At 33.0% G+C, this 15,785-nt stretch overlaps 1 protein-coding gene across 1 annotated transcript; it reads right to left on the reverse strand.

Annotated features, from left to right (window-relative positions):
- Window positions 1-13,212: 13,212 nt before the first annotated feature.
- Window positions 13,213-14,958, reverse strand: LOC139873453 (SPX domain-containing protein 3-like). The gene is made up of 3 exons (XM_071861379.1): window positions 14,734-14,958; window positions 13,901-14,051; window positions 13,213-13,802 (listed from the first exon to the last, which is right to left on the reverse strand). The coding sequence occupies exons 1-3, from the start codon at window positions 14,956-14,958 to the stop codon at window positions 13,438-13,440; spliced, it is 741 nt and encodes a 246-aa protein (XP_071717480.1). The 3' UTR covers window positions 13,213-13,437.
- Between the last annotated feature and the right edge of the window lie 827 nt (window positions 14,959-15,785).

A 15,785-nucleotide genomic window follows, 5' to 3' on the forward strand; every position in this document is an offset into this window, starting at 1 on the left:
TCAACATGAAAAAGCTTTAGAATCTCTCCTAGAAACTTTCTGAATCTTCCATTAACCCAGAAACATCAAACAGAAATCCAATTTTAAGATGAACAATATGTTTGACTTTTTATTCACGAACTTTGACTCAAAAATTCAGTTTAGATAGGAAGAATTGGGAAATAATCTTTTGCAGATAGTTTTCATAAATTATTCCTAACAAAACAGCATTAATACTTTTTGAAATTAGTTTTGAATTCGCGTTATGACAAAAAATTAATGAAGAACAGGGCAGAAACCTGTTTCTTCATCCCTTTTCTGCCTAATCCGATTGATTTAAGAGTGGTTATTGAGTTCTGTGATGTGTAATTGATATTGTGAAGTAGTGTGGTATAAATTTTTAACTGAATTGGATTTACATATCGCCAAAATAAATTCGACAGGCTTTATTCATCAGGTACGAAAAAAATAAAAAAAATAATAAAGATGATAACAACTCTCAACTGAATTTGTTTGTTAATGTTAAAGAAATCGACCAGTTGGATTTTAGCATATAAGAAGCGAATATTGAAGAGAAAAATGGAACCAGGTCATGCTGTGAACTGATCTGACTTAATCAGATGCATATATATTCTATTTTTTTTATTAATTGATATTAATAATTAATGCTATTAATAATAATTCACAAAAATACTAATAATAATATCTTTATAATATTTATAATATTAATACAGATTATTAGTATATATTGGTATATGAGGCCTATATATGTATATATATATATATATATATATATATATATATATATATATATATATATCTACATTTATATCCTTATTTGTATACCTCTTTTATTTATATTTTATATTTATAGATTATAATTAATCTTATTGATAATAATAAAATAATAAGAATAATATTATTACTAATGATAAACAATAATATTTACCATAAAGTATATATAGCAATAATATTATTAATAGCAATAATACTGATTATAATTCTAATACTATTAATAACAACAATAATATTAATAATAATACTATATTAATTTATAATTTCGTATATATAGATTATATATTTAAATAGTAATGATAACACTAGTCTTGATATTGATATTGATATTGGAAGAAATAAAATTTTTATTATAACAACTATATTGTTTACTTGTAATTATTTTTATTAAATATTACAATTTTGCATTATTATATAATAACATTTATTGTATATTTATTATTTATATATTTTATATATATTACAATGTAATAATTCTTAATAACAATCATATATCCATATATATATATATATATATATATATATATATATATATATATATATATATATATATATATATATATATATATCCATTATATTAGTAACTTAATTATCTTATTTATTATTTTACATTTTTAATTCTACTTGATAAAGGGTTTTGTATTCAATTATAATATTGTAAATATTATTTTTTTTTTAAATTTGTATATTTACATAATTATTTACACAATTGTTCGTGAATCGTCGGAAGTAGTCAGAGGGTGAATGAATCCATGTAATTAATTCAAAATTTTTTATAATCAACTTTACAGACTTTGCTTATCGTATCGATATCATATAAGATTTTAAATTTGGTCGAAAATTTCCGGGTCGTCACAGATAAACGTCAGAAAGTATCGATTGCCTCCAATTGATTCAACCTCTAAGGGACCGCAAACATCAGAGTGTACCAGACTGAGTAACTCTGATTTTCTCGTTGAAGAGAAATTAAACGAGACTCTATGCTGCTTACCAAACAGACAATGATTGCAAGGATCTAGTGCAGCGACCTTGTCTACATTAATAAGCTCCTTCTTTATTAGGGTAGACAACCCTTTCTCACTCATGTGACCGAGTCTCTGGTGCCATAAATTTTGTGAAGCCTCCTTTTCTGCAACATTAAGGCTGTCTGTGCAGATCTTCACATGAGTTTTGTATAGTGTGCCACAAATGTGTCCTCGAGCGACTATCATAGCGCCTCTTGACAATTTCCATGTGCCTCTACTGAAATGACTATCATAGCCCTGTTTGTCGAGAGCTACCCCAGAAAGTAAATTCAGCCGAAGATCTGGCACATGGCGGACATCCTTCAAAGTGATTGTGCTCCCGGAACTAGTCTTTATCTTGACATCACCAATTCCGACAATCTCAGCGGAACTGGAATTTCCCATCTTTACAGCTCCAAAGTCTCCAGCTTTGTATGTTGTGAAGTATTTCTTGTATGGAGTCACGTGATAGGAAGCTGCAGTATCTACCACCCATTCCGTATCTTCTCGTGAGACGTGAAGGCATGTCTCATCATGGGTTGAACAATAAGCTACATCACCAGTGATAGTAACTAATGTTTCTCCACTCTTATTCTTCGGCTGTGAACTGCTTTGACCTTGTTCCTCTTTCAATCTATAGCAGTTCTTTTTCATATGTCCTTCTAATCCACAATGATGGCATTTATATGTTGGTTTTCTGCCATTAACTGACCTGCCCCTGCTCTTGATTCTGCCTCTCCATTTATTTTTACTACTCATTGATGTGGTAGCGTGGGGGTACGTGATAGTACTATATTTTACTATGAAAAGTGATACAAACTACACAAGTTTTAATTATTTATTTACAAAATGGATATACCTAAACCTTGCTACAACACATAGGCAGTGTACCTAATCGTAGAGTAGTATAGTTTTTAGTAAGTCCGGTTCGTTCCACAGGGAGCGGGCTTATTGCACACTATATTTTTAAACAACTATATTTGTACAAATATATATATATATATATATATATATATATATATATATATATATATATATATATATATATATATATAATAATATATAAAAAGGGGGTTTACCGTTTAATGACCGGTTTGTCGATTTATATTTTAAGTTACAATTAAAACCTAATGCAAAATATAAATGACGATAATTAAAGTAGCGAAAAATAAATGACAATAAATAAATGACGTTAAATAAAATAGCGAGTAAATAAAAGTACGATGAAAAATACAATAAAACAATTATGCTTATTTAAACTTCCGTAATCATGATGTTTGATGTGTTGATTTTGATTTTATGCCCATGGGTTAATTGTCCTTTATCCTGGATTATTTAATATGCCCGTCTGGTTTTTGTCCATAACAGTCCATCAGTCATAAATATAAAATGCGAGTGTCCTCGTCAAATTATCCTTATACCCGAAGTCAAATATTCCAACTAATTGGGGACTTAAACTGTAACAAGGTCTTAATACTTTGTTTAATAATTACACCAGGATATCGACTGCGTGTAACCCAAGGTTTTAATACTTTGTTAACAATTACGCCAAGTGTCCTTGTACATAATTTCACCCCTGTTTTAATAAGTCCATAGACTATTAATCCATTCCCGTGTTCGGTTAAATGAACGATTATTCGTACATATAAATACCCCGCCCATCGTGTCCGATCGAGTGTATATGGTTATTTATAGGGACGTCCAATTGTAAATCTTTATATTAAAATTAATAAACTATCATTTAGTTAAACAAATATAAAGCCCATTAATAGCCCATAGTCTAATTTTCACAAGTGTCGTTCTTTTGTCCAAACCCCAATTATAGTACAAAGCCCAATTACCCAATTTTAGTATTTTAGCCCAACATCATGATTACTTTGTCTTAAATAAGCATAATAATAACTTAAGTACGAGACATTAATTTAAAAAGGAGAACATAGCTTACATTGATTATTTATCGCGTAGTGGTACACGGACAGAATTTCGACTTCAAAAACCCGTAAAATAACCTTTACATAACCCGAACTAATCTAATATAAAACTACCCTATACTATATATATATATTATATATATATATATTTATTTATTTATTTATTACAGAGTATTATTATTATTATTTATTATTTTTATCGAACGAATGCATGGCCTTTTATAGGCGTTTTGATTTCTGACAGCTCCGCGAGTCGTGGAGTTTTTGGCCTTCAAACTCCGCGAGTCGTGAAGTTTGATTTTTCAGCTCACAATTTTTTGGATCTTAGCTTGTCGACGTAATTAAATAATAATATAATATATAAATAATTTTAAGAATTATTTAAATATTATATTTTATTTATGTGCATAGTTGACTTGTAATTTTTGCACCGTTGCGTCGCGCGTTGAGAGTAGACTCATGTCCCGGTTCCGGATTTTCGAACGTCCTTTCGTATAATTTAATATCTTGTACTTTGCATTCCGCAACTTGTACTTTTGTCATTTTTAGACGTTTCTTATCAATAAATTGAACCACTTGGATTGTATCTTGTACATTTGAGCTTTTTGGTCATTTGCGTCTTCAAATCGTCGTTTTCGCCTTTTGTCTTCGCACTTATTTAATATAAACGATTACAATTTAAAATAGGACAATTACAACTAAATAATTTACATATTGGGAGGATATTGCTACTAAATATATGTTTATTTGGAGCACTATCAAATATCCCCACACTTGAACGTTGCTTGTCCTCAAGCAATACATAACTTGAAATAATATAATACATCACACGAATCACTTCTTTATTCTTCACACTTTATACATTAGTGATTTTGAGATGGTGGTATGAACAATGGTAGTAACGATGGTTAAAGGTGGGTGTGTCATCCACAGTTGCCTCGGGTTTAGGTCAACGACACTTGCAATCAAATAGCCGATTTACTTTCGGTTTCCAAAGCAAAGTGCACATTTGAAAGGCGGTTTACAGTCCCACATGACTATGAAAATGTAGATCCTTAAGGAAATTGGATCTTTATGAAAACATTTGATCTTTTTGAAAATTTAATCTAGCTTTTACCCTAGATAAGTTTTCCGGAATAACCCTTCACCGGTGTTTCAAAATATTTTTGTGGGTTTTATGGGTTTCAGATTTGAAAATTTTAGCTCAAAACTTATGGTTTTGTGTCACCCACTTGCTATCCTTATATTAGGAAAGCAACACATCCAGTTTACTTGTCCCGTATATTACCTTTTGGCAAACTACCGTCCGGTTGTAAAGGAAAGCGATGAACAAGCAACTGTTAAGGCAATGTCCCGTGACATGCTTTTGATTATGGTCTATAAACGTGTCGGATGCTAGTACTATCCTTTGTAGGAGCAATAGTAAAGCTCACCCTTATAATTTTTCGGTCTGGCACAAGGTCCTGTCTATGACCATGCTATGCAACCACCGTTCTTACGGTTGACACCCGATTTGGTTCAAGTGACCTAATGAATTCTAATGAATTCTCAGGATTTTACGTTCAATGGTAATGAACGTATTGAAAATAGGTTTTCAGAAAACAAATCGGTTTTAATTTGATCAAAATATTTTCTCGTTCAAGCTCGAGTTTAGATATCATTGAATTCCATGAGTTTGTAATTCTCAATCTTTAAAATCAATCTCAAGGATTGAGTAATATCAGGCTTAAATGCTGATTTTTAATCTTTAAGGAGATTATCCTTTCTGGGGATCTGATTCATTAGTCTTATCAAGCTAATTTTCACGCGCCCTCCCTATTTTACAAGACAGATCCTCTCATGGTTAGGATAAATCTGACCACTTGGCAACCCTGTTTTATGCTGAGGTCCGTGGATTTCCTGCTGATTTTAGAGATGACTTTTCTAGATTTTTCGTCAACCTACAGCTGGTCTGGAAGACAACTTCTTAACCTAAATCAAGAAGCGCGTGTCTTTTTCGGAAGACTTTACTTCCTTTTAATGATAGAATTGATTCATCGTGTAGATCCATCTTTCATTACAGTAAATCGGGTAAAACAGTTAATTTAGTCCAAAACAAAAGCACCTGCAATAAACTTTACAGAAACATGTGATAGATAATTTTTTATTGAATAACTTGGTATATTCTCCCCACACTTGGCTTTTTTCATGCGTCTTTTTATATCCTAATAAATAAATTCAAGCGTTTTAGTTGTTTCTCAATTTATGTCCTTTCCGAGGTAACGATAATTTCGGTATTAACACCTAATTTTCATTGTTCATAAATATGTATAAACATGATTTTGAATTCATTTATTTGAATTTTTTTTTAAAATTTTCACAAAATTTTGCAAATAAACTAAGTGCAAACCCGAGAGAATTTATAACCCTTCCCCACACTTAAGATCATGCAATGCCCTCATTTTCATGAAATCAGACTATAATTATAAATTCATGAGGGTGATTAGTGTAGAAAAGTGATTGAAAATACCCAGTTTGTAATTACAAAGCTCGTCGAATGATAGATGGCGCGCCTCATCGTTCATTCCTTCTTGTTTTATCACACATGTTTTTCTTCAAAAACGGTTGCTTTTCTGAACTGTTTGATAATTTTTGAAAATGCGTCTTTTACCCTAACTTATTATGCATGTTTATTAACGAGTTATGCACTAACCCGAACCCCTAATTTAACGTTAAGTGGGGTTAGACTTCCCCACACTTAGCTGACGATATGTGAAGTCGGTAGAATAAGTTCCACGAATTAGAATAGTGAGCCAGTTATTTACATCTCGGGTGGTGTATAATATATCAATGGGTTTAAAGTTTAGACTCGTCCGATTGTCACTACTTAATTCTTTTTTAAGTGTAGCTTTTAGTAAATGGATATATCTCTTTTCTGGTTCTTAGTCAAATGGATCGATATACACCGACATACATACTATAGGGTGGACAATTCCTAACATTTCCTTCCGTTTATTCTCGGGATCAAAGTTTTCACCTCTATTACCCATTTGGGTGAAATCCGAGGTGTCATTATCTATTAAAGCTCGTAGTTCATCTTCGGTAGATGACTCGTCTATTGAGAATATTGGGTTGGAAGGTTGTTGAATAGTGAATTTCGGGATCGAAGTAAATTCTTCTTCATTAACGGTCCTTATCAGTCCCTCCATTTTGGTCTCGGGGGTAAAATTTTCAACGTTATCATTTTCCCAAGAGTACCAATTTGTCACCCTTACTTCTTCTTCTTCATCCATTGATGGATCGTTGATTTCGTCAGTAGAGGCTAATGTGTCGATATGTTGTGAAATTGGTAAAGCTGAATAAAAAGTATCATCGGGATAGTTGGTGATTTTGGAGCTCTCGAATTCATCAAAATTCGATGATATGAGATTTTCTTGCACAATACTCCTCAGATTATTAGGTATGTAGTCTGATAGAGTTTCAGCTTGCCGGTTTACAAACTCTCTCATTTGTTCATTTTGAGCATTGAGTTCTTCGAGTTTGATTTTCATATTGTCTAATAAATTTTCAGACACGTAATTTTCCTCGTCTACTGTATGTTGAGTTTGGATATATTCTTGGAAATAATCCCAATTTGAATTGTATTCTTCGTAATCGTTCCATTCAGGTTCCGTGGGTGCGTAATTTTCCATAGGAACGTAATAGTAACATCCCCATGTTGAGTGATAATCTCCACAAATTTCACAACCAGTTATTGTTTCGTCATTCGTGATCCAAGATTGACCGAACGAATTGTCATCAACACCCGTTTGAGAGTATTGATTAAATTAATTTTGGATATCAAAAAGAGTTTCCATAGCCTTGTTTTCAAAATTTTCCATTTTATTGCGATGGCCAAATTTTAGCTACAATGTGGTGCATTTACTAATTATCCTATTAGTTATAAAAATAGAAAAACTTATATAAGTTGTCCAATTAATAGACTTTTCTGCTTTTGCCCACGTTTCGAATAGCCAAAAGATGCAGCAGGGAGCCAGAACCCTTTAAATCGGAAGCTCACAACTCAGCCACTAACAAATCCAACTATTATTACGAAGCAGAAAATTGTCAATGTCCATTAATTTAACCACTTAAATAATTTTTCTTTTCGTTTGAGATATTAGATAAGAAATAGAGAAAATTTCTAAGTCCTAAAAAAAACTAAAGCGTCGAGAAATAAGAAAGGAAAAGAAGTGCGTCGAAAAATATCGAAAAATAAAAGTGTCAAAAAATAATAGGCGTCGAAAAATAAAAATAAGAAAGTAGCGCTTCGAAACTTAAAAAGGAATTAAAAACTAAGAATTAAAAGTTGCGTCTAAAAATATTAAAGCTTAAAAGAAAAACTATATCCCAAATGGTAATAACTTAAAAAGGTACTAAAATATAAAAACGGCGTCGCAAAATTCTAAAGCACCTAAATCTTAGTCTAAAGAAAAAGCTCTTAAGGGATTTTATGACAAAGCCTAAAAATCTAGAAATAAAAATAACTACGGCAAAAACTATGACTTAAAACTAAGTACGAGCGATAAAATACAAATATTACGCTAAAACAAATAAAAAGATACAAAATATAAAAATAATCTTAAAGTTGTAAAATGTACAATTTTTATAAAAATATTATTTTTATATTTTTATTTTATAAAAGTATTAATTTATATATAAATAAAACTAATTAAAATTTAAAATACAATTTAATTAAAAATTAAAACTAATTATATTAAACTAATAAAGTAATTAGGGTTTAAAAATAATAATAAATAATATTACTCCGTAATTAAAGCAAAAATAGGGTTTCTGTCAGCGCGTCAGAGCAGCTCCGCGAGTTGCGGCGTTTTAAGCCTGCAAACTCCGCGAGTCGTGGAGTTTGCATTTTCGGTTTTTTTTTTTTTTTACTTAAGTTTTATATTGTTTTTCTAAAAATATATATATTTATACAAAAATAAATTAAAAATATAGAGTTTCGCCGACTTCCCCGGCAGCGGCGCCAAAAACTTGATGTGGTAGCGTGGGGGTACGTGATAGTACTATATTTTACTACGAAAAGTGATACAAACTACACAAGTTTTAATTATTTATTTACAAAATGGATATACCTAAACCTTGCTACAACACTATAGGCAGTGTACCTAATCGTAGAGTAGTATAGTTTTTAGTAAGTCCGGTTCGTTCCACAGGGAGCGGGCTTATTGCACACTATATTTTTAAACAACTATATTTGTACAAAATATATAAATATATATATATAATAATATATAAAAAGGGGGTTTACCGTTTAATGACCGGTTTGTCGATTTATATTTTAAGTTACAATTAAAACCTAATGCAAAATATAAATGACGATAATTAAAGTAGCGAAAAATAAATGACAATAAATAAATGACGTTAAATAAAATAGCGAGTAAATAAAAGTACGATGAAAAATACAATAAAACAGTTATGCTTATTTAAACTTCCGTAATCATGATGTTTGACGTGTTGATTTTGGTTTTATGCCCATGGGTTAATTGTCCTTTGTCCTGGATTATTTAATATGCCCGTCTGGTTTTTGTCCATAACAGTCCATCAGTCATAAATATAAAATGCGAGTGTCCTCGTCAAATTATCCTTATACCCGAAGTCAAATATTCCAACTAATTGGGGACTTAAACTGTAACAAGGTCTTAATACTTTGTTTAATAATTACACCAGGATATCGACTGCGTGTAACCCAAGGTTTTAATACTTTGTTAACAATTACGCCAAGTGTCCTTGTACATAATTTCACCCCTGTTTTAATAAGTCCATAGACTATTAATCCATTCCCGTGTCCGGTTAAATGAACGATTATTCGTACATATAAATACCCCGCCCATCGTGTCCGATCGAGTGTATATGGTTATTTATAGGGACGTCCAATTGTAAATCTTTATATTAAAATTAATAAACTATCATTTAGTTAAACAAATATAAAGCCCATTAATAGCCCATAGTCTAATTTTCACAAGTGTCGTTCTTTTGTCCAAACCCCAATTATAGTACAAAGCCCAATTACCCAATTTTAGTATTTTAGCCCAACATCATGATTACTTTGTCTTAAATAAGCATAATAATAACTTAAGTACGAGATATTAATTTAAAAAGGAGAACATAGCTTACATTAATTATTTATCGCGTAGTGGTACACGGACAGAATTTCGACTTCAAAAACCCGTAAAATAACCTTTACATAACCCGAACTAATCTAATATAAAACTACCCTATACTATATATTATATATATATTTATTTATTTATTTATTACAGAGTATTATTATTATTATTTATTATTTTTATCGAACGAATGCATGGCCTTTTATAGGCGTTTTGATTTCTGACAGCTCCGCAAGTCGTGGAGTTTTTGGCCTTCAAACTCCGCGAGTCATGAAGTTTGATTTTTCAGCTCACGATTTTTTGGATCTTAGCTTGTCGACGTAATTAAATAATAATATAATATATAAATAATTTTAAGAATTATTTAAATATTATATTTTATTTATGTGCATAGTTGACTTGTAATTTTTGCACCGTTGCGTCGCGAGTTGAGAGTAGACTCATGTCCCGGTTCCGAATTTTCGAACGTCCTTTCGTATAATTTAATATCTTGTACTTTGCGTTCCGCAACGTGTACTTTTGTCATTTTTAGACGTTTCTTATCAATAAATTGAACCACTTGGATTGTATCTTGTACATTTGAGCTTTTTGGTCATTTGCGTCTTCAAATCGTCGTTTTCGCCTTTTGTCTTCGCACTTATTTAATATAAACGATTACAACTTAAAATAGGACAATTACAACTAAATAATTTACATATTGGGAGGATATTGCTACTAAATATATGTTCATTTGGAGCACTATCACTCATTCGTTGTCTCTCCCGATTCTCTGTGACAAAGGCATGGGTCTGATTTGTGCCCATGTCTTTTCTCCTTGCCTCTTCACTGAATAGGGCATCCTTGACCATTGACATGGTAAGTTTGCCATTCGGAGCTGAGTTGCTGAGTGTTACGACCAGGGTTTCCCAACTATCGGGAAGAGAACTAAGTAGCAATAGTGCCTGAACTTCATCGTCAAGAGGCATCTCTACAGACGATAATTGGTTGACCAAGCTCTGGAACTCGCTGGTATGCTCGGCAACTGAAGTTCCACTTTTGAGCTTCATGTTGACTAAATGCCTCATCAGTAAGGCTTTATTCCGAGCAGTCTTGGGCTGGTACATGTCCTTCAACTTTTTCCAGAGGGCATATGCGTCTGTCTCTTGTGCAACATGGTGGAAGACACTATGATCAATCCATTGACGGATCTGACCAATAGTTTTTCGGTTTGATTTCTTCCAATCTATCTCTTTGGCGGAATCAGGGCTTATACCCTTCAATTCAATAGGATCGAATAAATCTTTACAGCTGAGGAGATCTTCCATCCGAGGTTTCCACAGCGTGTAGTTTGTGGCCGTGAGCATAATCATAGCTCCAGAAGATGATGTTGACTCTTCTGTGGACATTATCACCTTACAATTGATTTTTCAACACTAACGGGGTTGAATTTTAGAAAACAGATATCACCATTACGTCCGGAACGGTTGAAAATGGTGGAATAGACACTTCGCGGTTCAAATTTCACTTACGGGGCAAAATTATAATTTGTTATAAACTTCAGGGACCAAAAAATGAAATTCTGAAAATTTCAGGGACCAAATTGTAAAATTTCAGAATTGCTACAGTACTGCTACAGGAACTTGCTACAGTACTGCTACATGAACTTGCTACAGTGCCGCCAGCTGCTACAGTGAATTGCTACAGTACTGCTACGATGAATTGCTACAGGACTTTCTTCTCCGGCGAAAATTTCGGCACCGGTCGTCTTCTCCGGCGAGATTCCGGCGAGTTGACGAAACTTTGACCGCGTTTTCTGGGCTCGTTATAACTCCGTTTAAGTCACCGTTTTTTGCGTTGGACTCGGTTCGACGAGACGAATCCAATGGTACACTCAAAATTAAATTTTGAGAAAACTTCAGAAAACTCAAAACTCGACCAACGTCTCTAACTTGGCTCTGATACCACTTGTTGGGAAGAGAGGATCGCCTGGACGTTGGGAGATATAAATTTGAGAGAAAAATAACTCTATTACTCACAAGAATAGATTACACGAGAATTTACAAAACTCAAAAAAAAAAAACTCTCAAACTCACACACACTCTCAAGGTTGTGATTACACTTTTCTGAGTGATTTTTGGGATGATTTACAACTGAGGTTTGCACCTCTATTCATAGCTAAGATCTTATAGCGGTAGATAGGTGTGAACGAGGAAGGTGACATGTGAACGTGGAAGGTTGGCGGCCGTCATCGTTTTCAACTTTGCTACTTCCACATGGTGTTCAAAGAAGGCTACTTTGAACATCTAGAAGGTGGGCTTCTAGATTGTAGGCTGGAAACCTTCAATGGAGACTTCGAACAAATCCATCAGCTATTTGGGCTAAAGTTGTTTGTGCAGTCCACATATCGAATGCAGGTTTGAATGGCGAAGCGGACGCTAGTTAAGGTGTCTGGTCAAGCATAGTTGCTGTCTATGAATCGCTTGTTCGAAAAAACTTTCTGCCTCACTATTGTCTTCAACTAAAGATGTGTCAACGATACATGGAGGTGGGAATGGTTGCGTGATTTTACTGCTTCTCAGACATCGGGGTAGTTTGATCAATTATTTATGGATACTAACGGTGTGGTGTTAATTGATGCACCAGATTCATGGAGTTAGAGTGTATCTAATGATTACCTATATGTATTGTTGCGGCTACCACTTGGATAATTTGAAGATTCCGGAATGCAACCCTTTTCGCTTCCAATACAATCAAGATGAAAGAGCTATGTGATCCTATTAGTTTGTATTCTTTTTTTTTTTTTTTCTTTTTTTAACGGCAAGATTGCATCAGTCCGGACCGAAGCCTAGTCATTATTTGCACACACACACACACACACGTTCGGGCAGGAAACCCGAACCACGATCACAGGGATCCGAACCCTTAAACCATCCCGAGGGGCAGGCGGGCCGGACCTTAGTCCCGGATCGGGTCGGTAAAACCTTCCCTTTGGGCTGACCTCAATGGAGCCTATTTCAGTCCATGTTTAATTTGGTCATTCAGAAGCCAGGTTCGAACCCTGAACCTCTTACCCGGCGAGGGTGTTAAACACCACCGCGATACCACTCAGGCAAATGCCTCGGTGGTAGTTTGTATTCTTTTAATTGGATAGTTGGTAGAGGTAAAGAAAATGTAAGTTGGAGTGATTGGCTGGCAAAGGCATTGAGATGTACTTTTGACGCTTTGTTGTTCTTCCCGCACTAGGGAGGTGGTAATAAAATTTCAACGTTAAAAAAAAAAAAGTTATGTATTTAGATCCACTTTCAATGATGATGAATCGAACAATGTTACACAATATGATAACGTTTAATGATTCATATAGAAATACAACTTATTTCAAGTATCATTCTGCATACTCGCTAAATCCAGTGCATATCAGCATCCGGAAAGACAAGTCATATGTTATATCAGCCCAATTATATTTCATATTCATACACTATCGATAATGGATAATAATTCATAGTTTTAATATTTTGCCTCGACAATGAAACCCTGTTTATCAATACATAAATCAAGACAATCAATCTACTAATAGTTATCTAATATTGAAATCAAAACTTCAAGTTATATGATAGGTATGGGCGAGTTGAGTTGACATGAGCGAATGATCTTCGTATCAGGCAAATTTAGAGCTGGGAGCGAAAAATGACTTTGAGTCGAACTCCCTTTTCTAATCTCTTTCATTGTCATTAATGCCGCAACCGTGTTTCTAAAGATCCCTTCTCCAACCATCGTGATGGCTGCCTCGTTCATCTCCTCTGCCACCACTGTTGCAGGAAACAACTCATCGATAGTGGTTTCGCATTCTTTCACAAGTTTTGAAATCAACTCGGTTGTAAAAAAAGGTTGCTCCAAGACTTTTTGTATGAATGGCAAACGCAATAGTCCTCCTGTTCTTTTGTCATATTTCTTTAGAATCTTTGCCATCCCTATGCAGCAAATATAAGTTTCAAATATAATGAGCTTGTGAGTTTTTAAAAATATGGACCAAAATATGTAATAAATTGACTTATGTTAATCAAATTACCAGTGTAATTGATGTTACTGTAGTTGACTAAAAGCACCATTTCACCATGGAAGTCAACTATGTCTTTTCTAATTCTTGCCATCTCTTCTTCATACTCTCCTTCTGATAGTAGTTCTCTCTCATTTGCTCTCTTTATTCGTTGTTGCAATTCCTGCATATTTTAATATAAGTACAAGTAAACCAAACAGAGTGAATCGTGAAGGCACGTGTTATTGACCAAGTCAACACAGTGATTAGGTCACCTAAGCCACATATTAGTGTGTTACCATACTTGTAATAGTCTTCCGACTAGTCTCGACATGTCAGGATTTTAAAGCAGTCCGACTAGTCTCTGACTTGACCAATTTATTTGGTCAAAAGTCCAATTTAATCAGTCAACTCAGATTCATTAGTTTAAAGTCGAATCTGTTTGGTCAAAGTAAGCCAAATAAAATCAAAGTCAAAGTTGGTCAACATCCAACTAGCACGTGATTAGTCCTTACAATGTCCCGACTAGCAACTTTTACAACATTGTTTAATGGCTTTAAATAGTTGACAAGGTACTTTTAATTGACAAGAAGATATGATATTATGATGTTCAAGGTAGATAATACGCATATATTTGTAGAAAAATTTCATGTTGAGTGAATGAGGTTGCCTTCCTAAAAAAGTTACATTTAGGCAACATATTCAAATATATAAAATGGATATTGCTTCATTTGCCTAAAATGTAAGCTTAAAATGTTCATAACAATTATTGAACTCACCTAATAAATCTTTCAGAGACAAAATTAGTTTAGATCGGTGAATGCACAATAACATGACCACAAGAAAATTAAGACTATGTGACTTACCTTATGACGAATAATGAAATCCTCTTCTTGTTCCATGAAAAATGCGTTAAACTTCTCGATTTCATTATTTAAGAGATACACAAACTCAGCTTCAGAGTTCCGAATCTCTAACGACGAAGAAATTAATCTCACTAGCTTCTTCAAATCCTTGTAATTCAAGTACATTTCGCGCCACCCGGGCAAAGTTTCTTGAACATGTTGCTTCAATCTCTTGCCAAATTTCATGTTTCAGATTATTTGATCAACCAAAACTTCAAAACTTAAATATGGGTATATTAAAGGAGCTAAAATTGTATAATACCCATATCTTAATAATCAAAATTTGTAATGAAAAACTTGATCTTTGTGAGATTTTATTAGCAAGAATAGGCTTAGAATATTTAGACAGCATATGCTTGGCGTGAATGAAGTGGCAGGTTAAAAAAAGGTACGACATAAGTCTCTAATGCAACAGAATTCTTGGCATATTCCATTCGTAATACTCATGCTTTTGACCAACATTAATATATGTTGATAACTACTTATCTCTTTATTTATTATTATTATTTCTCTAAAGTTATGTCAATTGTTTAATATTTTAACAGCAATATGAGAAATATTTAAAGACTAACGAATGAGAACATTGAGTTGTAACTGCGTCCAGTTCAGTCTAGATTTTTTGTATTCAATATTAATAATTAATAACAGAAATTAAATTAAAAGCATAAACAATAATTTTATCTAAAATGTGCCCTTTCCGGGAAATTTCAATTTAAAAAAAAAAAAAAAAACCAGACATTTTATCTTCTGAATTGTTTACTAAAACTAAGAATTGTTATCGATCTATGTCTATATTCATTGTAAAATTATACTCCATAATATCAGTAAAGGCAAGAACATGGCGAACAAAGTTAATTTGATGTATTGGTTTATTAATATTGTTCTTTTAGCATTTAGATGTGTCATATAGATTTATGTGGTTAGGAGAATGAGTTGGATGATTATGTAAGAGGAAAAATCATTTAAGATATGTAATTAGATAGTAATCGGTATATCAATTATCAATTACCAAT

Source organism: Rutidosis leptorrhynchoides, chromosome 10 (assembly GCF_046630445.1).
Source record: "Rutidosis leptorrhynchoides isolate AG116_Rl617_1_P2 chromosome 10, CSIRO_AGI_Rlap_v1, whole genome shotgun sequence".
NCBI classification, from domain to species: domain Eukaryota; kingdom Viridiplantae; phylum Streptophyta; class Magnoliopsida; order Asterales; family Asteraceae; genus Rutidosis; species Rutidosis leptorrhynchoides.

Excerpts from the sequence above, each read along its gene's own strand:
- LOC139873453 (XM_071861379.1), bottom strand. The coding sequence starts at position 14,958 with ATGAAATTTGGCAAGAGATTGAAGCAACATGTTCAAGAAACTTTGCCC. Across the intron at positions 14,052-14,733 it reads ATTTCATTATTCGTCATAAG|GAATTGCAACAACGAATAAA; the intron begins GTAAGTCACATA and ends TAAAATATGCAG. Across the intron at positions 13,803-13,900 it reads CAGTAACATCAATTACACTG|GGATGGCAAAGATTCTAAAG; the intron begins GTAATTTGATTA and ends TTTGCTGCATAG.